This window comes from Sylvia atricapilla, chromosome 2, assembly GCF_009819655.1.
Source record: "Sylvia atricapilla isolate bSylAtr1 chromosome 2, bSylAtr1.pri, whole genome shotgun sequence".
NCBI lineage: Eukaryota > Metazoa > Chordata > Aves > Passeriformes > Sylviidae > Sylvia > Sylvia atricapilla.
Window position 1 is genome coordinate 51,018,728 of NC_089141.1, and position 22,393 is coordinate 51,041,120.

A 22,393-nucleotide genomic window follows, 5' to 3' on the forward strand; every position below is an offset into this window, starting at 1 on the left:
CATGAACTCTCTCAAATAAATGGGAATTTGGTGGCTAGCATCAGAAATGGGGCTAGACCTCTAAGACCAGAATTGAAAAAAGAAGCGTTGGGGACTTTCCACCAGAAATAAGTTTAGACCCTAAGTCAGATTTACTGCCCATGTTGGAAAATTTAGGGTGCTAAATCCACGGACAGTTCCCTGTTCCAGTTCTAAGGTTTTGTCTTCAGCATTTGCTTAGTTGCAGCCAGGTCACTCTCAACTGAAATAGGCTGGCAAACAGGATAAAAAGATGAAATTATTCCACAATTTCTACACTGGAAGCACTGTTTGCCCTTCTGTAAATCAAACTACCTGGCTTTCCAGAGGAAAAAAAATCGAACTGACGTGGAAGAAATAATATTTAAAGCATGATCCTTCACAGCTTTCACAAAAGTGAAAGCTTTCTTGGTTGGCCAGTGCTCATTCTCACTTGGTTTCACGGGCACAGTCAGTGGTGTAGGTCTCTACACCTGCCTTTTAGGCTGGATTGTAATGCCTGGGTTTCCCTAAGCCTTTCTTTGGAAGGACTGCTGACCTAGCACAGCTCCATCTCTTAGCCACAGCTGCTAACTCCATAATTTCCAAGGCCTCCTCTCTGGCATGTTATATTTTGGCTGAATCAGCTCCCTGAGCCAGCTCCTGCACAGCTCCCCTGCACGGTCAGCAGGAAGGTCAGGACAAGTAACCAGAGCCTCTGAGGCTCTGTAGATACCAGTGGAGGTGAAAGGCTGGAGCTGAAAGGTGTGTCCCAGCTGTTTGTTTTTGCAGGCGACTGCTGGTGAGAAGACAACTAACAGCCTCTTCCCAAAACTCAGCACTCAGCTAGATGAATCCCATTTCCAGTTTCCCTAAAGAAAACCAGCCTTGAAAACAGGTCTTTGACATGCACATGCACTCATCGTTTTCTTGAGACTACACACCACAAATTCATCTGCTTCACCTCAACGCCATGAGTAAATAGGTGATAGATATAGAGGCTGATATAGCAAGCAAATATGTATTTAGCAAAAACTGAGAACAGATTTGATGTACTGGAAAAAAAGCCCAGGGTATGGGCTTTGTTGCCCATACCTGCTTGTAGCCCTAGGGATTCAGGAATACTTTGTCTTTCGAAGACTGCTTTCGGTTCTGAAAAACCTCCATTTCCATTGCCATCTGCCTTGTTTCAATCCCACTGGTTCCAAGTTTGCACTGACAACATCTCTACCTGATGTCAGACTCTCCCAGTGACTGAAAAAGTGCTCACATTTATGCTTCACATCTGACCAGCTACACAAATTCCATGAATGACTTTTCAAGGAGCTGTTTCCCAGCAGCCTGGTGGCCAAATACTCTCCATATCTAGTCCAGACAATTCATTTTATATAAGACTTTAAATTCACTCCATAATGCGACATAGTTATTCATTTAGTTACAAGTATCTCCACCAAGCTCATTGCTTTGGCTTACTTTATCAGCTTTGGCAAAAAGACCACATAGCGTCACATTGCACAAATGGGTTGAGAAGATGCTTTGCCTGGATGTGTGACTGAGAAGATGCTCTCCCAGCAATTTTGGCTGGCTCTCTGCAGTATAGCAACTCTCAGACCAGGTACATCTTGCCCAGCCACTGCTTCAAATGACTGATAACTCTCCCTGTCTCTCTGTTCTGCATGGACCAGCAACTGAGTCTGTCCTTCGCTGTTCCTTTCTCCACCTGGCCTTCACCTCTCCTCTCCCAATCTACTTTCACTTACCTTCCTTCCTTTCTGCAACTCATGTCCTTTTGGTTTTCCTTCCCCGAGTTTCTTTTTTCCTAGACCAATCAAAATCAAATATGAAAGATTTGGATTGTAACACTCATTGCCAGCATGCTATTCCATCCATTTGTTTGTCTCCCCTTTTCCCAGTCTGTTTCCCTTTTCACAACAAAGACCATAGAGACTGCAAAGCAGAAATTACTTCCTGAAGAAGGTTTTTCCAAAACTCAGGCAGACGGACTCCATTCTGCCACATACAATGCTGATAAGCAGGAGTACAAAATTGTTCAAAGAGTGGAGGACCATAGGAATGTAACAAAAACTGGCACCTAGAAGCTCAGCCCTCCTTGATTTCCACCATCTTTCAAAGAGTATGTTTATATCTATGCTCCACACCACTGGATTTCTTTCAGACTGTGTAATACTAAAATCAAGTTATTTCTCCACACAAACCTAGAAACGCAGAGGTGCCTTGTTCAAATGTATAGATAAAACGTGTTTCAAAGTTTTCTATAAGCTAAAGGAGCATGAAGGAATAGAGATTTTTTTAAAATTTAAATTCACTGATCAGTGCCGTATTTTTGCCTTGCCTTGGAAAAAAAGTCAAAATAAGTCATTAAATATGTTCATATTGGTATAGCAGAATGATTTCTCAAGTGAGAAATAAGCAAATAATTTAAAAATATGGTAAAATACATCTTGACCTTAAAAGAAATCACACTTAGGAATTTTTAAAATGCTACTGCTGTAAGAAACATGACAGACCCCTAGAGAACTGGATCATCTTGTCAACAGATAGAGAACACCCCTAGTAAACACCCCTAAATGCTGTTTAACTATGGTTTTCAGTGCCACTGAAGTTAGAGGTTGCTCTTGCAGCTGCTGAGTACAATTTATTATGTCTGTCCCACTAAAGCCTCCAAGAACCTGAGCATGCAGAATCAGAGATCATCCTCCTTCCATCCTCCCTGAGTATTTTCCAACTGGGTAAACCAAACCCTTAAAAAATCCCATAAAAAAAGCAGTGCTGCTGTGAGCCCCCACATGCAGCCCTCAGCAGGGAAGGCTCAGGGCTCTCCGTGGGCAGCTCACAGATGCCTGTGAAGCAGCAGTGACTTACCTAAAGCACAGCAGCCTTTGGAGCTGGGGGCAGCCATGGCTTGGCAAAGGGATAGGCAAGCCTTGGCCAGCCAGGGCTCTCCCCTTGCGCCGTGGGTAGGAGTCACATTCCAGCAATTAGCACAGCAGCCCCAGGAATGCAGAGCGTGCAAAGCTGGCTGACTGAGACCCTGCGCCAGCAGATCTGCCAGCTGGATTTCATCCCCTTGGCTGCCAGAAACAGCTTTGTATCATCACTCAGTTAACTAATGCACAAAAGGCAACTGTGATGTTGGTATGCAATCGCCTCTTAAATTATGGGATTATGAAGCCTTCCTCAGTCAAATTATGAGGATGCACATTGCGAGTGAATAAAGGAGCTGTCACGGTCAGCTGTGTTCTGGGTTCCCTTTACCCTGCCAGAAGTGCAAGAAGTCATAACTTCTCCACAAACCTGCAGTAACTGACTGAGTAAATACCAGCAGATTATTGCACATGAGGGGAAAAAAAGGCAAATAAAAATAAATTAAAAAAAAAATAGTTAATATGCACCACCTCCAAATTAACTTTATTCAGAGGGAGTAGGCTCACATGTTTCACTTTGCATTTGCAATAGCCTCAGAGTATCTGTGCAGCTTCTGGAGTGGGTGGCAGAGAACTTCCTGAAGTTCTCATAATGACCTCAACACATCTTAGTATTGCTAATGGTTAATGTAGTCAAAACAGGGTTCAGGACAAACTACGAAACTTTTAGGAGAGACATAGGAGCTTTCAGAACCAATCATACAAAACCATTTCTTACTACAAATTGTGAGTTGCAAGCTTCTTCAATAATAGGAGTATTTTTTTCCTGTTCAGTAAGTGCTCCACACCTTGTGAACACTGCTAACCAAAGCACACAAAAGAAGAGCTGCAAAATAATAGCTGATACCAATACAAACAGGAAGGAACTCTGGATGCCCAGATACTGACATTACACCCATTATTTGGGTGTCCTTAAACCATTGCCAAACTTATCACCAAGGAGAAGTTGGGGGAGAAAAGACAGGGAGGAGAGAATGGATCTGCTTGGTAATAAAGTCTAACAGTGCTTTACAAAATGCACGGTTCTCCGTTACTCAATTTGAAATACATTAAAAAGTCCAGATTTCAGTCAGTTGAGGTACCAAACATTAAGTTAGTTTAAACACCTTACAGTTTGCATTAATGGAGGTTTAGGTATCTTCCTTTTCTTTTAAAAGTGGAAATTTAGAGAAAATAACCACTCAGTCTTGAAGAGGAACATACAGAGGTGACAGCTTTCTTAAAAATTCTTTTTGAATATTTTGAGAACAGTCAGCATTGATCAGACTTCACATTTCAAAGCTTCACAGAGGAAGCAGCTTTGGACACAGATCTAAGGAAAGAAAGCTACGTTTGCAATGCATATGGTAGTCCATTAGCATTATATTTTCAACACTTGAGTGAAGTCTGTGATTTCCTGCATGTTGACTGGTGAGCTACAGCATAAATTCACTCTCACACAATATTTATAGCTGCTGGCATTAAAGACTCAGTTGCAATGTCTACTCAGTGTCTCTTCACATGAAGTCCTATAATGGGCTGGTTTAGCTTCGGGCAAGGCATCTTTACCTCAGCATTTCTTAATCACGTCCGTGAGTTAACAAGCCTGGTGTCATTCTGTTAACATCCAAAGGAAAGAGCTCAAACTACGGATCTGACAAGAAAACACTATTCTGACCTCCACTGGAACTCCATTCAACACCATTAAGACCTTTAAAAAGCAGTAAAAGTGCACATTTCATACACTTTTCTCACTGGCTGGCTTCGGCTATCAGCACTGGAGAAGCTCCTGCTACTGACACACCACTACTTCTAGACCAGTATTGCTAGGCTCAGTGTCCAGCATCACTGCTGAGTATCTTTGAAAGGCTTTTCAAATGCCAACATGAATGCCTTTAACTCCTTACTGGCCAATAAAAAAAAAAAAAAAAAAAAAAAAAAAAAAAAAAAAAAAAAAAAAAAAAAAAAAAAAAAAGGTAGTGCTTTAGTCATAGGCACAGGGGGGAGGATGGATTTGTTACACTATCTTATTCACCCTTAACACAGCCTCCATAGAGATGCTAGGAAGGAGCCATTTGGGATGAACAGAGATTTTGTTTCTCCCTGCTCCGTCTCCCTCTTGACAAGTATCTGTGCATTTTTTTCTGCCCTGTAAGTTTAAAAATCCAACCAGGTATTTTGCATTTGTTACCTCACAGCCAATTACATTGAGAGCGTAATCTCAGTTGATCCTTCCTGGTGAGAGGTATCAAGCAAGACACCCAACACAATGTCCATGACCACTGACAGAGAATTGGAAAAGGACTTATGGAGATTGGAAACCTCCTCACAGAAGGGTTTCTGGTGGTACTTACTCCCAGCATAATTAAGGCTCTGAAGACAACCCTTGCAAGGTCAGATCAAAATGTCCACTTACAACTATGTCCCATCAGTGACAGTGGCCAGCAGCAGATGTAGAGGAGAAAACAGCGTAAGGGACAGGCCACAGACTGAGTATTCCCTTCCCTAGTGTATGCTCCAAGCTTCCAGCACTGGCCATTTAGAGACTTCCTGAGCTAAAGGCCGTATCCGGACCATTGTATTTAGTAGCCACTGATGTACGTATTTTCTTTTAACTTGTATAATCTTTTTTTTAATCCATTTATACTTTTGGCTTCCACCACATCCCAGGGCAATGAGATCCAAATTTCAATAATACAGTGTGTGAATAAGTACTTCCTCTTTCAAACCAGTAGCCTGATAATTTCATTGGGTGCCTCCAATTGTGTCACAAGAAATACTGATTAATCACTTCCTATTCACTTTCTCCACAGCACCCAGTTTTACAGACCCCTATCACCTTACTCAGCTATGCCCACCCTCACTCATCCTTTCTGCCATTTAATCTCTGCTATGGAGTCTGCCAGCACTACTATTACTTCTCCTATGGGTTTTTTTGTCCACAGCTTAAATGGGCTGAGGCTCGTGAGAAATCCTTTCAATGACTCTAAAATGCTCCTCATGGTGGTAACAACCTCATCCACAGCTCATTATGTATCCATATGTGCTAGACTCACTTCCCCCTTCTCCCTGTGCATTATTCCACATTACCAACAATCGTATGTACTGGTTAATCAGCTAGTCACAAAATATGATGAAACCTCTTGCAAAGACTTTTTTTAAAACTTATTATACCTGGACCTATTTAAGCAACAGGACCCCAGCAGCTGGAGTCCAGCATATTCAATATAATTAGTCACTTCTACCCCTATCTGCCTGGTATTCTTCTCAGCCACCAGCAGGCTTTTGCCTTTCTGTACCTACCACACCAGGACCACGGAGATGGAGACAGTCAGCTGCTCAAAGAGTATGTAGGAAAGAGTGCTGTATTTCTTATTTTATGCTGAAAATAAACTTCCAGACAGATGTGCTTATTGCAGAAGGGTTTGCCCATGGCAGAACAAGATATGGAAACCCTACTCAGAAAGCCCTCTTGCGAAAGCCTTGCCTTGCAGACCAACAAGTGAGAGTGTTACAGGATGCTGAGAGTGAGTGAGACAGGGATAACCGTAGAACAGATGAATGGCTCCAAGACAAGCCTCCTTCATAGGGACTGCCCGGTCATCTCCAGGCTGTTTTCAATTTGGAAGCCCCCTCCAGCAGGAGAGCCACAAGCAGACAAAACTTGCCACCTCAAAGGGCTCCTGGAGTCATCCAAGAATGGCTGAAGGCTCCTGCAAATGAACTCTGGCTTCAGGGGTTATTTGGGAGTTAAATGGACAGAATCTGCTTGACGGGCTGAGAAAGGAGCAGGAAAGAACTTCCTTAGCACAACTCAGCCATCACTGTGGGGAATGAAAGGACACAGAGTCTTGCCTAGTCCAGCTTCTCTGAGCAGCATGAATAAAAAAACCCCCAACCAAACAGGAACACTTCTCTCAACTGCTGTAAATTGGTGGGGGAGCAGGAGGAAGAAAGGGAGGAGCAGGAAGTGGTAACTTATTTGGACTCCTGAAATGAAACTCCAGTACTCACAGGGTTTCACAGCTCACCACTTGTTTTTGCCTGGTCAAAAAAACTGAAGCAACCATTCAGGACAGGGTTTTGTGCTGTCTGTGATTGCTCCTGGACACAACTTAAAAATCCAACAAAAAGAAAGGTCTTTTATTTGCACCATTAGTCCTTTCCCCAGAGGAAATCCAATCTTCTTTGGCCTTTAAAGCAATCACTTACCACGATTCCTCATCCCAGAATCTCTCATCTCTCCCCCCTCTCTCCAATGCAAATACACTTTTATAATGGGCTTTTCCATTAACTCTGCTGACTTGACTGAAGTTGATTGAATATTTCAGAAACAATTTAGACATTTCCTGCCAAACATAGTTCCCTGGAAACCCAGCAGGGTTCTTGTGGAAAGGTCTGGGCTGTTGCCTGCTCAGGTAGTGTCACTCCAGGGTACTGAGAATGAAACATAACCATAGAATCATAGAATCATTTAGGTTGGAAAATAGCTTTAAGATCATCGAGCCCAACCATTAACTCAGCACTGCCAAGTCCACCACTAAACCATGTCCCTAAGTGACTCATCTACCCGGCTTTTTAAATACCTCCATGGACAGTGACTCAACCACTTCCCTGGACAGCCTGTTGTTCCAATGCTTGACAACCTTATTGTGAAGAAACTTTTCCTAATATGCAAACTAAATCTCCCCTGGGACAACTTGAGGCCATTTCCTCTTTTTTCTTGTTACTTAGGAGAAGAGACCAACACTCAACTCATCTTTCTTGGAAAAGCAATTCATTTAAGGACGGTATGAGCAAGTGTACATAAGCAGACAGGAAGGATGTAAAATGTTGAGATTCCAAGTTATGAACAAGTTCTTTGTCTTCCCTCCACAGCCCTATTATACCCATCAGAAGCTTCTCCTGCAATGCTCTTCCAGTTGTACTGCACGAAGCCCTCATTCCTTTTCCCATCATCTCAGTGATAAACACCTCCACAAGAAGTTTACTTGCAAAAAACACATGCAAAAATTTCTACATGCCCCAGGGTCCAACAGCAAGTAGAAGAAATAGGATGGGGCGCTGTCCCTGCCTCCTTGTTTTAGCTATCATTTTGGCACATGCCAGAACATTACCCCAAGCAAAACACAACCAGGTAATGAACAGGGATTTGCATGCAATTCCTGCAGTGGGCATGACCACAGGCACTGATCACTGCAAATTATTCCATCCAAGGATCTTCACAAATCCCATCTTTGCACACAAGCTGCACAATAAAGGGCTGCAAGACCTAATGTCATTTGTAGTTTTAACCAGATTATCAACTGAGGTGACACAGTTGATGTTTCTGCACAAAAACATGTTTATTACAATGATGCAGAACTGACTCAGAGCACAAAGATGCTTTGAGGTTTTCCTGCTTGATCAGCAGATTCAAATCCCTTGTTGCCAGATTGGCATAAATTGCTAGCCAGTCCCTTCCCAAGAGACAAGCTTTGACTATGTCTCCTGACAACAGTAACTAGTCATGTACCAATTAGATGTGCATCCTTTCCAAAAACAGTGTCATGAACACCCAAATAGAGTATCTTTGGATCTTACAATCCTCTCATTCCAGAAGTCAGGCTTTTGAAAATGTCAGGGAAGATATCCTCAGCTTCCCCTACCATGCAAACGCCCTTCCAAAATGTACACTGAAGAAAAAAGGGGAAAGCTAAAATAAAGATGGAACTGCAAGGTACAAGCAGAAATTATTTTTTAGCTATCTTTAAATATTTCTATTTTTACATGCAATTAGTTCTTTCATGTTCTTTAGGTCTACCTCTGCTCACTTTAAGATCAAACTGCCTTTTTCTTGCCAGCAATTCATTTACAGCCTGCTCTCTGCCACCCCTTCCCTCCCCACCTGCAGGCAAGCAGGGATCTGGGCCTCACAAGACAACTGTGGCGTGGGTGTTATTGGCTGTCTGTTTTGGCAGCCTCTCATCCTTTCTTTCAGCTCTGTTTTGAAACACAATCTAAATTAAAAAAAAAAAAAATTAAAAAAAAAAAAAAAATTAGACATTCCTGCTCTCCCTACTCACTAACATCAGCAGTGTTCCCATCACCACAGCCTAAAGCATGACTGCAAAAGGAGCAGCATCAGGAAGGATGGCAAATTTTCAGCAAGGCAAAAACTTACTCTGAGTAAAGGTCTAGACCTCAGGAGGGGTAGAGGCAAAAACCAGGGGAAAGAGGACCAAGAGGGCTGGGGCCCACTCTCTTCAACATTTACAGCATTAGGTTCCAACATGTAATTTGGACTAAAAGACTAATTCTTTCCTGTGTTTTTATGGATGTTAACATCCCCTTTTTTATTATTCTTTAATAATGTATTACATAACATTCTGATACACTAATTACCATCTCATGTCATAGCAATTTTATTAAGAGCTTATACTTACAATACCCATTCTCGAAACGATTGCAGGACTTTTTGCCATTTTCTCTGAACTATGCTTGTTGAAGCACTGGCAACACGGTCTGATGCCGCTTCATGCATCTTCCAGTAATAACATAACTCTACACAAAGGTGTCTCGTGAGCCCTGGGAGTCAGGCATGGATTCTTCTTGCGTTTAGTCTCAAAGACTTGTAAACAAGTTACTTTTAGCACACTAGGTTGTGATTAAACACTGGTAACACAGCCCTATTAGGTTCCTGTACCTGCTACGGTTCCAAATCCAGAAGCAATGCCAAGAGAGAAAAATTCCTTTATACCAAGTAATGGAAAATTTGTTAACTATTCTGCAGTTAGTGTTTGCTCGTTAATGTGTTATCATCTCGCCAGGCAAGACTTGGTACCATGAGGTATTTTTCTGTATAAAATTGCTAATGCCATCAGGATTGTCCAAACGGGATCATCATTATTAAAAAGATTACACGGTAAGGAAAGTGATTACGACAACATCTCAGTAGAAGGATTACTAATCACAAGTAGAATCCTGATACAAATCTCATTCTCTGTATACAAGAAAGGACACAAAATCTTTTTAACATAATTTATATACATTTATGGCTTTATACAACAAACTGTCAGGGATTGTTCTCATGTGTCTGTAGAAGTACATCAGGCACTTTTTCTGAAAATATCCACGTATGAATTTTAATTTTGCTATGTGACTAAGTCAGAGCAGTGAAGCGTTGAAGAGCTGTCACACCACTCGCAAATAGAACTAGCAGTATGTACATGCCAATCTCTCATATATTGCTGGTTTGTGGAACACCTTCAAAAAAGAGGCCAGTTTTCATGTCGAATAATTTGCTTTTTGCTTGCATAAACCATGCTGCATCTTACAATTACCAAAATAATAATTACAATAATAATAATAATAATGAGAATACCTTATTTAAAATCAGTCATAAATTAAGAATCCTAGCAATTTCATAATGAAAATAGGAATTTCAAATCAGTAAAAAAATAAAAAAGTACTAACATACATCCAGTGGTTTAACAAGTGCAAATTTTATACTGTTTTATAATTGGTCCAATTTTAACTTCTCAGGGATGCTCTGTTGACTTAAGCCAATAATAAGCAATATGACTTTTGCTTATAAGTGTAGGCAAACTGTCAGTTTATCAAAGCAGAGCTTTCCAATTAATGCATCTACTACCTAAACATACATTATATAGCTATATTATGGAAACATTACATCTTTATATTTAAAATATCTGAACAGCTCTATAATACAATAAATTTTTAATAACAGTACAAACCAGAGAAAAGTCAAAAACAAGGCTGCATAGGTAAGATCATCTGCACAATTCACAAACCAATCATTTACAACAATTCTGACAAACTTACTCCAGAAACTTGGTACTTTTACTGAAAAAGGATTTATAACTAGAGGTCACATAATGTTTGTTTTCAAGACAGACAACATGCTCCTTCACCAGCTTCACAGTATTCCAGAATTACAATTGCAAAACATTAAAATGGCACCACAAAAAAAACCCCCAAAACCGAAAAATCCCAAACAAATGAACAAAAAACCCCTTCAAAATTAAAAAAACCCTAAACCCCTAAAAATGCCAAATAGACCACACAGCCCAAATCTCTGATTATCTACAACCGTTTTCTCACAATAATTAAAAGGGCTTTCTACAGACTGTTGCAATTAAGGAAAGGCAACATTTATGTTATTCATAGGCATAAAAGGAAATTAATAAAATATCTGTTTACACAAGTTATAAAGTAGCAGTAAATAATAAACAGGAGGTATATTGTTAAATGTAGCATGTTCAGCTGCATCCCCATGGAGTATAGCATTGATTACTGCTTTCTTTGCATGCAGAGGTGGGTTTTATGACTGCTTTGGCCTATGTGTATCAGTGCCTATTTGGGAGCAAACCTTTTTGTACATGCAGCAGACAGAATGATCTTCAGAAACCCCTGTATGAGCCCTCCACTTGCTCCACTGCCAGGATTTACTATGATGTTTCAGAGACTAGGCATTTGATGGTGAAGATGCTACTGGAGATACTTGCCCGTAAAAGCAGGTGGCTTTATTGAGGCTTTGGCACTAAGAACATTTAATTTTGCTCAAAACAAGTTCAAAGACCAATTTCTTGCTGGGGAAGATCCTGCATCACATCAGCGTCTGAAACTGCCTGACAACTATAATAGCATATCTAAAAAAGTAGGACCAGCTGTAATTAGTAGTGATTTAAGCCCAACAGGGAGCTAAATGCCAGCACATCAATAAATACATTGCAGAGCCTTAGGAAAGTCGTAACAGGATCATTAAATATATGGCTTGCTACTAAACTTCATTTACTCGGCACGTCCTGTTTCCTTCTCCACCATACACCATCACTACAGGGAGGATGAGTTTCAATTAGGACATTTTCTAGTTGTGGGCTATTTAGACAAAAAAAAACCCAAATCAGTTTAAAAATATTTGTTTCTCCCCTTCTTCGTAACAGCCAACCCTAGCAAAAAAAGCTGTTAATTCTGCATAAAAAAAAGCTCCAAGGATTTCTGTAACACAAATGTTGTGTAGCAACCAGTGAAAAGAGAGGTGAGGCCTGTTATTTACACATCCATTAAGACTGCATCATGCAATTACAAAAAATCAGAAATCATGTATTCCGAGACCCACTCCTGAAAATGCTCAGGTAGTTGTCAGTGTGCTCACTCAAGCAAGACCACGCTTTTCCACAGAAACAAGATCTCTGCTATTAATGCTCTCCCCCCATCCCCTAAACCTCATGCATTTGTATAACTTTGCCACTTACTTTATCTTTCTTTTTGGAAAAAAGTTATGTTTTGTCCTGCAATAAGGTCAAAGTTTTAGTCTCCCACTCAAAAGTAGCATTTTTGCCTCTTGAAATCTACTGCTTTACAACAGAAACACTGAAGAACCCTATAATTAGTGCTAATCAAGACAAATTACTATTTTCTCATTTTATTTTATTACAATTACAAATTTTCTGCAAAAGGTCCTGCTCTTGAGTGCACAAACATTATGAGACCTCCATGAAATAAATATAAACGTGAAGCATTGTACAAGCGTCTTAACAATGAATACTCAACACTTTGTGGTAGTTAAAATGATAATAGAAGCAGATGACATTTCTAAAAATGCATATATAAAACTGATTAAATATTTCTAAACATAAAGTTGTCTATATTTTTACATCACACAACAAAAAAAGGGACAGAAATGTTTTGTATTCAAGATCCTTATTAAGCTTTTCCTTTATTAGGACTCCCAAGTGCTAGGGAAATTTATAAAAACACATACTTAATCCAGTTAAAATACTGTACAAAATGAAGAGGTTATGAATGCTGCCAGATCTCAGATTTATTTTTTTTTAAGTTGCCTATGTAACAAAAGTAGATTTTAATTATAAGAAAAATAGCTTGGAAAGTATTCCAAAAATTATCTTAAGCCCAACAATAAAGTGATTAATCTGACAATGAAATCCAGATGTATTCTTGCATAAATTTACACAAATACAGGTAACTTATCAAATGGCATTTAACCTACTGTTTGCTTTGAATAGTCAGTGAGTTAATAGGTAGGATCATATTTAACAGGCTATTCTATTCCCATATGAAATGTGTGGCAATTTTGAGTAAAATAATGCAGTTCGTACTGCTGCAAGGCAAGTCCACAGTTATATCAATTCATCAAAACACAGGTAACATCAACGAAGGTTAAGCTTACTTAGGGCATGAGATCATCACAGTATTCTTACAAAAGTTTATAAACTTTTCTTGGACCAAAACAGATAGTCTTAAAAAACAATTCTTCTTCTACAGATCATACTGTACAAAACCGAAAGCACAACATGATGTAAATAAGAGTCTTTGCTGTGATTATATGGTGTAGTGAATTTGGCACTTCAGAGTAATGAAATTTCCAATGGCACAGTTCTTATCTACAGCAGCACATAACCTGCAAACCTTGGGCAAACATCCTGTACAGGAAAATATTCTCTCTGCTGCCAACTTTGACGAAAGGAAGAGAAAAGGAAAAAAAAAAAAGACCCCAAAAAAAGTTAGTGCATGTGCACAGCTTTGTCAAGAAAACTAAAAAGAAAGGCGAAGGACATCTTTGTACTGCTTTTCTCAGTTCCTGCTGTCAGACAAGTCTGAAGAATTTGACCATAGCCTAGGAAGAAAGAAAAAAACAACAAAAAGAACAAATTAACATTCACAAGAGATGAATAAATCTATTAAACTATGCTCAAGCTAGCTTTAAGATACTTTAAATGGGAAAAAAATATATATTCATTACTGGCTAGTAACCAGCAAGTTTTTCTTTAAAACATCAATGACAAAACATTAGCGCTCCACATGAAGTAAGAGAAGTCAGTACTCAACAGTCCTTATGCACCAGCGCAAACGTGATTCTCAAATAACAAAGGACTGAAAAGTGACTGACTGTTACTGAGGGAGTTCACATGCCAACACAAAACTCCCAGGTTTCAAGCATCTTGACATTTCTTTCTTTTCCCTTTAGCTGTTTTGCAGATTTATTATAAAAAGCACAGCTTACCTCCTACTACATCCTAGCCTGACACCCAACTGTGTGTGGTTGTCTTTACGCTGTGCTGAAAACTTTGGTTAGGCAATACACTGTCAAAGTTAAAATCTAACGTTTCTCCATCCATGAGGTCATTACGGATAATCGACTCCATGTCACAGTCCAACCGTTCAATAAACATGTCATCTAAGTCACTGGGAAGCTTCTCCTGGTGGAGGGAAACAATTCCCACCCTCCCGTAGCCATTGCAACTGTTAACAGGGGCATACGGATTCATGGCATTCATCTGCATCGGGTGACTCATAGGCACTTGTAACGATGTCTTCACTGTGGACAGGCGGTTTAGCCCTGATGTGTGTGACATGGTGTTCACTGTGTGTGACAAGGCACGGCCATTGACTGCAGGCGCTGGCTGGTTATGTCCCTGGTGAGGGCGGGCATTGGGGTTCATCATTTTGTTGTGGGGTGGCTGGCTGCCGTAGTTGGGCACCACCGAGTTGGCAACCATCAGCACGCTCTGGCCCAGCGCCCTGCCACCAGCCTGAGAAACGCCAGTGTCCACTGATGCCAAGATATCATTGTGTGGGGGAGAATCGGAAGTCAGTAACTCCTTCAGAAGTCCTGCAGGACAGCTGTATTGGCTCATCGATCCGTAGCTTGATTTACTGTCTTGGAGGGTCTGCATAGGAATCTGGGACAAAGAGTTCATGCTAGCTTGAGCGTAAGTGAATTTCCTGTAGTCAGGATTTGCTGAACCTATACTTGTGGTCGAGGATGCAAACGAGTAACCTGGTGTTTGCTGCATCAGGGTGGCAGATGAAGACTGAGTTGACACAGTCATTGATGTATTAGGTGACAAGAGATTGAGATTATCCAAAAGATTTTCCATGTTCTCAGAATTACTCATCTCTGAAAGGCTCGGTAGAGTAGAAGTCATTTTGGTGGTTGATGGTGGGTATACCATGGAGTGCACATCCCCATCTCCAAGGTCATCTTGCTCTGGCAAAATAGGAGAAAGTCTTCCACTAATTGTGCTAGCATTAGAGCTTGTTCTAGGTCGAAATGTACTCCAGTTATCGAAGTCATCGTTACTGTGAGAGCTGGGACTTGCAGGCCACTTTGAGAACTGTGATCCAGGGCTGTCACCATTTCCCTCTTGACCAGACTGAAGGGCTGTTTTTTTCTTGGCAGCTCTGCCTCTACTTTTGGCAAACTTGCTGTTGTTATCCATGGATGCTGCTCGCCTCCTAGGAGATTTGCCACTTTTCCCTCCTTCAGGATTGAGCATCCACCAGGAACTCTTCCCTGTTCCTTCATTCTGCACTCTGATGAACTTGCTGTGCAGAGACAGGTTGTGACGGATTGAATTCTGAAAAACAGAACAGCATGTAAGAAATGGAGAAGACATGCATCTTTTATGGCATACTAACACCTGCTTTTGTAAGCAAACTCTCATTTTGTTAGAAAACACAGAGGTAATCATTAAATAAGAAAACATGCCACCCTGGAAACATCTTTTATCTGCTCATGGGTCTGAACTGGCTGAAACAAGCTTGCAAAGAGTCACCACATCAATTTGTCTGTCCTCTGCCCTCATCACATCTGACATTATAAAATGTTGAATAAAACTGCGGGAACTGTTCTGAAATAAAAATTCCACATAAAGGAGACAAAATAAGCCAGAAGATCAGGAAGACAACTCTAGTGAATTGTCTAATGAATGAACCTGACTGTTACGTATGGATTTTTTTTTAATTATTATTTTATGCAAAGTTCAGGAATGCCTAAATCCTGTTCTATGGTCCTTCTAATGGATTCTTATCCTGCACATCCATACAGACACACGACACACAAACTGTTACTATTGCCACTGAGCATTACTGACATTTATATCACTATATGAGATACATGAGAAAATACATAGAGAAAACCAGTTGAGGATTAAGTTCTGATTTTTATAAGTAAACATCATTTATGAATGCCTATGAAATCATAGAAGGTAAAGGAATGTAAATTATAAGCCTGTAATGAAACCATCAGTCTTAAAACCATCTTTCTCTTTTAAAATCAACATTTTAATATGCAAAATTGACTCTTCAAATACCTGAGGGCACCAGATATCTTGCGCCAAGAACGAGCAGAGGTACTGGAGGGGTTTTTTTTTACCTCCTCAGCCATATGAAATGTTTCGTGTTTTGTTCTTAAAAACAGACAAAGAATTAAAAAAAAAAAAAAATCCAAAATGGAAGGCCACAAGCTGACCTGTTAACAAGAGTCTAATCTTTGCATTATCTAGCTATAAATAAACCTATTTTTCCTCATACAATTTTCTCCTGAGCATATGTAAAAATATTGTATCAATGGAAAAGTTTTCCTGTATCTTGACACGTTTGCTAACAAAGGCCCAAGTTCGAAGAGCACTGAAACAGGCGGCCATAGATGTTAACAGAAGAGCGAGACAGTACCATGGTCTATGCTGGGACTGCAATTCACGCAGAACAAGGAGAAGGGAACCACAAAACAACACATGAAATAAATGTGTAAAACCAGAAATTAGATCTCAATGGCAGAGAAATCAGTAATTCACTACCTGCCTTCCATTCACAGTAATTTTTAGCAACTTGTCTAAAGATCTAAAAAAGGCATCTAAACAAGGTACTAACAGTCATCTCATGTCTTAAACCAGAGACAGCAGCTGCAAATTCCCTGCAAGAGCCAGGGTATGTTTTGGACCATGGAAAGCCAAACAAAGCAGGACTGACCATCTGCAGAGCTCAACAGAAGTGGTTTCTCTGGGATCAAAGAGGAGATGAGTAGATATGGGCAGCAAGGAGGTGTTACAGCCCTGCAACATCTCATGGGTTGGGACTATAGCCCCAGAAGTGCAGCTTGACTTGGGACTATAGCCCCAGAAGTGCAGCTTCACCCCAAAGAGGGGCACAAGACACTCCCTAACACCAGAGGATGGCAGAGCAATGGCCTCAAGGACAACTGTTCAACCAGCACAGCACTGAGTCAAACCATGTGCCTAAACTCAGAAGCCTTTCCAACCTCTCCTCCAAAGAACCATCTTTACAAGTTATCCCAGCTAAACAGAAACCATCAAAAATTCGCCATGCCTGGCACTGTTCAAGGCCAGGCTGGATGAGGCTTGGAGCCACCTGGGTGAGTGGAAAGCATCCCCATCCACAGCAGGAGCTATTGGAACTAGATGATCTTTAAGGTCCCTTTCAACTCAAAGCATTCTATGACTCTGCGATGACTCTATGACTTGAGTGTTTACTTGCTCAATTTCGAAAAGAAATTCTCCTAGAAGCTGTAATGTAGGACTGTCTGTATCTCTTCACTTCAGGTAACCTTACAATCAAAATACCATCTTTGATCTAGCAACAGGGTGCTAGGGAAGGCCTTGGAATTTTATTTGCACCAGGTGCAGCTAACCCATAGGGAGGGCAAGCCTGAATATCCATCTTTGGAATTGCCTGCAGCTCAAGGGGCTGGCCAAGAAGCCTTGTGAGGCCAGCCTGGCGCAGCCCCATTGTTTTCACTCAAGGGCCACAGATGAATCTGTGGCTGACACAAGTCCAGCTCTACAAATGTCGCAAGAAAGTTGCTCTGTGTGGCTGTTGATTAAAAAACCTCCTGCGCCAGTTCATTTTTTTACTGTATTTTGTAAACATACCCGGTTGGCTCAGGATCACTGTTTAGTATCAAAATAGCCATATCAAACACACAAAACATCGGTCAGGGAAAACACCGTGATGAGGCTCAGCTCCCGCTTCTCTGCTACACAAGTGTTAAATATTTAAGAAATCGCTGCTATTCCTTAGTCATCAAAAAATGTTATAATCTGGTATTATTGTACCGAGGACATTTGAGGTCGCTCTTTGAGTAACAGAGCTGTCTCCTAACTCTGCCAGCAATGAAAAAAAATTTTCCTAACAGGAAAAGGTTTGCGGCCCAGAGCTTGTTACATAAATTCCTGTTTTTCACGCAGCCAGCAGGACATTAAAGAAGCTATGATTTACTAACTTGGAAAAAGTGTTGAAGAGGTAAATCTTGTGAAAATATGCACTGCTGTTAATGATGTTGTGTCTACAAATCCTTGCCAGATGCAAACATGACCTGATAAAAAAGTATAGTTTCAGCAGTGGATCTTGGCAGCCAGAGGAATGGCGCAGCTGTTAGTGGCTGGGGCGTGCGGCAGCACTACCAGCCCCAGAACGCTGCAGAGATGCCTTCAGCCATGGGTTCCACCTGGACTTCAAAGCAAAGCCTCCCAAAATCTGGCCTGAATGGCTCCGAAAGCAAACATCTGCATTTTGAAGCGGGTCTTTACACAGCAGCAGTTCATGCCAGATCGCACTGAGCGTAACTGCACTGAAATTTTATCAAAATCTGGGTCAGGATGGCAGCAGAGCTGCTGCCACTTGTGGAGCGCTTCCTGGGATTGAGTTTTTGCCTCTGTGATAAAGTAAACTTACTTCAGTATTCAGACCAGGAACTGTGGATATGCTTATCGCTACTTTCTGATTTAAGACTCAATATACACAAAACTGGTATCAGCTATGTGCAACGCGAAGAGCACATCCCAGCTAATAAAACTCACGAAGCCAAAATTATTATTCCTTTGAGTCTACATATTTATATAATTCAGCTGTACTTCTGACATTTCCAACAGCTCTACTGATATCCAATACCGCATTTAAACCCAAGACATAAATAGCAAAACACGCAACTTAAGTTAAACTTGACTAATTGCTGAGAAAAATTATAACTCTATCCCAGATGAAGTTGATGTATTTAATTATTTTTTTAGTAAATTGGGTTGATGTTTACTAAACACCTGAAAGCTCAGTTGCTTTGTTAACCTTGACAACACTGTACTTCCTGAAGTGAGACCGTATAGTGACACTTGGCCGTCTTTCTTCCATCCCAGACCCTAGAGCCAAAAGCAGAGAGAAGCAGAGCTCCTCCTTACCTCAACTGCAAACCTCTCCAAGCAGGACCTAGCTCTAAATTTGTGATTGTCTGGGGAGCTGCAAGACCCCAAATTTGTAAAAGCACTAAGTGCTCATGGTCTCTCCCACCCTCCTACTTTCATCCATGGGTACAGGCAGCACTAATCCCACCAAGATGCCATGATAGCCACCAAAAGGGAGAGTGAGGAATCGATGTGACAGTCCATACACTTCACAAGAACAAGTGTATTTGCTATCAAGGTGCATAGGCTGACAGCATTGCAATAAAGCATGCCATGGCATCTCAGGGAAATTCACAAGTAACTAGTAATAAAGGTAGGAAAGAATTGTCCTCTGGAAGCAGATGCAGTCATAACAAACTGGGAGGCCATAGGAGCAACACTGCTTCCACAACACACAGGTCAAGGATTTCCATTAAAATTAACCGTCTAATGACTGCCCACTAAGTTTTCATTCAGACGACATCCCAGGAGTTCACTGCTTTCTACCCCTCTTCCAAGGGGATGGCCTGCACAAGCTGCCAGCTTGTTCTGCCATCAGCTGGGGCAGTAACAGCACATCCTGTTACTGACAGCTTACAGCAGGTTTCTGAGCCAGCACAATCTCCTTGTGGCGACAACACCAAAGTGAAGTTCTGCAGCAGAGAAGTGAAGACATCCCCCCAGGATTTCCATACGCTCCTACAGAAGACATTCAGTCTGCCTCTCTAGGTCTTTGTATAGGGACTCTACAGCAGGTCCAGATGTTCACATCCTTCTCCTCCTGGAGCCTCAGCAGCAAGCACCACTCTAAAAAGAAGTCATTAACACTCCTAGGAAAGTGTATATAGGCCAGAAAGTTCTCCAGCACACTTGCTCACGGCTCATTCAGCATTAACAGCGGGACAGCAGCAGCAGCAGGGGCTATCCATGGCAAGTGGCACCATGTGGCATCTATCCAAGGCTAAGTTAGATCATGCCTGGCAGAACAGGCAGGTTTGCCTGCAATAGCCACACCACCTGCACCCATTTTGCTGTGGTTTCCAGCCATGCTGCCAAGTTTACGGGGCTTGGATGAAGAGGCTGAGGAGGAAAGAAAACATTGGTAACTCCAGACCTGCCAGAATTTCCTTTGGTACAACAGTCTGGTGTAAGGCAATCCTGTTTGTCTTACCTAGTAACTATGAAATACAGGAAGTTCAGATGCCAGTGCTGCACATGGAGCTTGGATTTGCCTCAGAGCTAGCTCTGAATTGTCATAAACACTTGGTCTACAGACAGCACACATTTCTCTCTCAAAAAGTTTTCTGACACTACAGCGTTCACCAACACAACCACACTGCAGTGTCAGAGGCCTCAAACACTAATGAAACAGCTAATTTTGCCACCCAGTTGTGGTATTTTTTTATTACAGCTCGGAAACCTTCTCTGTTGTCCAATAAGAGTATGGACAGAAAGTATGCCACTTAGCCTCAGGTCAAAGAGTCATATTTGGAAGATGCTGGAAACTTGCCACCTGCAGCTGCATGAAGGTGGAAGGGCAGGATTTCCTCCCAAACAGGTCATGCTTTTTTGGGTCCTTTGTTCTTGGGAAGGTGCTTTTGTCTGACTTCATTTTTTCTCCTGCACTGTTAAACAGTTAGGAAGTATCAGCTGGAAAAAGTAAAGAAATACATTTCTCTTCCTAGGGGGACCTTGCACTTGTTTCTCCGTGCTTTCCATTACATGTGGTAGCATAATGAGAGTCTTTCCCAGACCACCATCCATGAAACACTGCCTCTAAACATGGAGACAGTTCCATAAACTGTTCCATGTGGTAAGATTTTAGCAAGGCATCCCTTTTTCCGCGCATAAATGTACAAGAACAGGATGGAGTGTGTGTTATTGCTATATGGTTGCTATACATGTCTCCTGAACACAGAGGGGCTTTCCTGTGGCCATACGTCAGTGGCATTAATCTAAGTCCTGTACATTCTGTATTCAAGTTCACAGATTTATACTACCCTGTGATTCCTTCTCACAGCTGTGAAAGACTAAAAAAACTTTGAACACTGAAGGTGCTTGGCCATCCTCCAGGTTGCATCCTGCTGCCACCAGGGACTGGAGGGGATTTCTCAACCAGTGGAGTTTTCTTCTCTGTATCATGGTAACGTGTAGGAACAGAAAATCATACCCAGCATCAGACATGGATGTCCAGCTATGCATGCCCACATGTCAGAGCAGGCAACTCTGTTAACATGTATTTAAGTATTTCCCAACTGCTATACCCTACAACCTCTTCCTCCTCTTAGGCAGACACCTTGAAAGCACTTTTCCATAACGGCAGCTTGGACATTTCTAACAACATGGTAACACTGCCTACTCTCCCTACACAGGCACTTAGGGAGAACAAAATGAAAACCACGAACAAGGTTTACAGTGTGTCAAATGTGCACACAGGGCCAGCACACACCTGGACACTGTTCCACATATGATGACCCCAACCAAAACTTTTAACCACTCTTACGTTTTCTGTACCACCAAGAGAGACACAGGGCCACAGCCAGGTTAACAATCACCTACATCAGTGTCAATACTGTTTTCTAACTACATTTACTTCTGTGAGCACAATACAGGCATGATGTATCATCAACACAGTGTAGACCAAATATATAGGCATTTCCTAGGATTTCAAAGCCAAGGAAACTAAGTGACACTAGCTACAAAAAAACAAGGGACAAAAAATGCACATGAAAAACATGAGATTTTTAAATGAAGTTTGTTAAATGGACCTTCATTTTATCTCTGGTAAACTCATCTTGGGAACCAAGACAGCCAACAAGCTTGTCTAAAATCTATCCATTTTCAAAGACGAAAGAAAAGCAACAATAAGAAGGCACCACAGTGTCATTTACAAAAAAAGGCAAATAGCCATCAGATAAATGATGGCTTCATTTATTAACTTATCACACACTATTGAAAGTTGTGAAGTGTAGGGAAAAAAGGGAAGAAATAAATAGCAGATTAAAAAATTCAGAGATAGCAGAGATAACTATTTTTTTGGTGATCCAGACAAATTCTAATACTGCCTTTACTAAACTGCAAGCTTTCTATTCCAACAGATGGAAAACAAGTGTTTGATAAATATAAGGGTTCGATATTTGTAAATAAACATTTCTGTTTTCCACAAATATGAAACATATATATGTGTATGCACATACAGAGCTCATGACAAAGCAAGTTCACCAGTGACACAGGAGGCCAACAAGGAGATCTCACTGAAGAGGAATGTTTCAAAGTCAGGATGCCCTTCAAACTAGGGCTTCTTCTCTGCTCTCTTAAGTACTCACACCTCTAGCCTTCACAATCACATCAGTAACACAAAACCAGAGAAGGAGGGGGACTTGTGAAAAAACTGAGTGACCAGGTGCTATCATAGAAAAGCTGGTGAAGGATTCAATTAATAAAACATCAGAGGTCAGGGAAATAATCAGACTTTCAAAACCAGCCTTCACTGTG

At 41.2% G+C, this 22,393-nt stretch overlaps 1 protein-coding gene across 1 annotated transcript in view; it reads right to left on the bottom strand.

Moving 5' to 3' along the window:
- Nucleotides 1-9,227: 9,227 nt before the first annotated feature.
- FOXO1 (forkhead box O1) overlaps nt 9,228-22,393 on the bottom strand; it is a 61,649-nt gene continuing 48,483 nt past the window's right edge. The window contains exons 2-3 of the mRNA XM_066313223.1: nt 13,948-15,304; nt 9,228-13,560 (exon numbers count right to left, since the gene is read on the bottom strand). Coding sequence (XP_066169320.1) covers nt 13,961-15,304 — 1,344 coding nt within the window. The 3' untranslated portion in view covers nt 9,228-13,560; nt 13,948-13,960. The remainder of the gene's footprint in view (nt 13,561-13,947; nt 15,305-22,393) is intronic.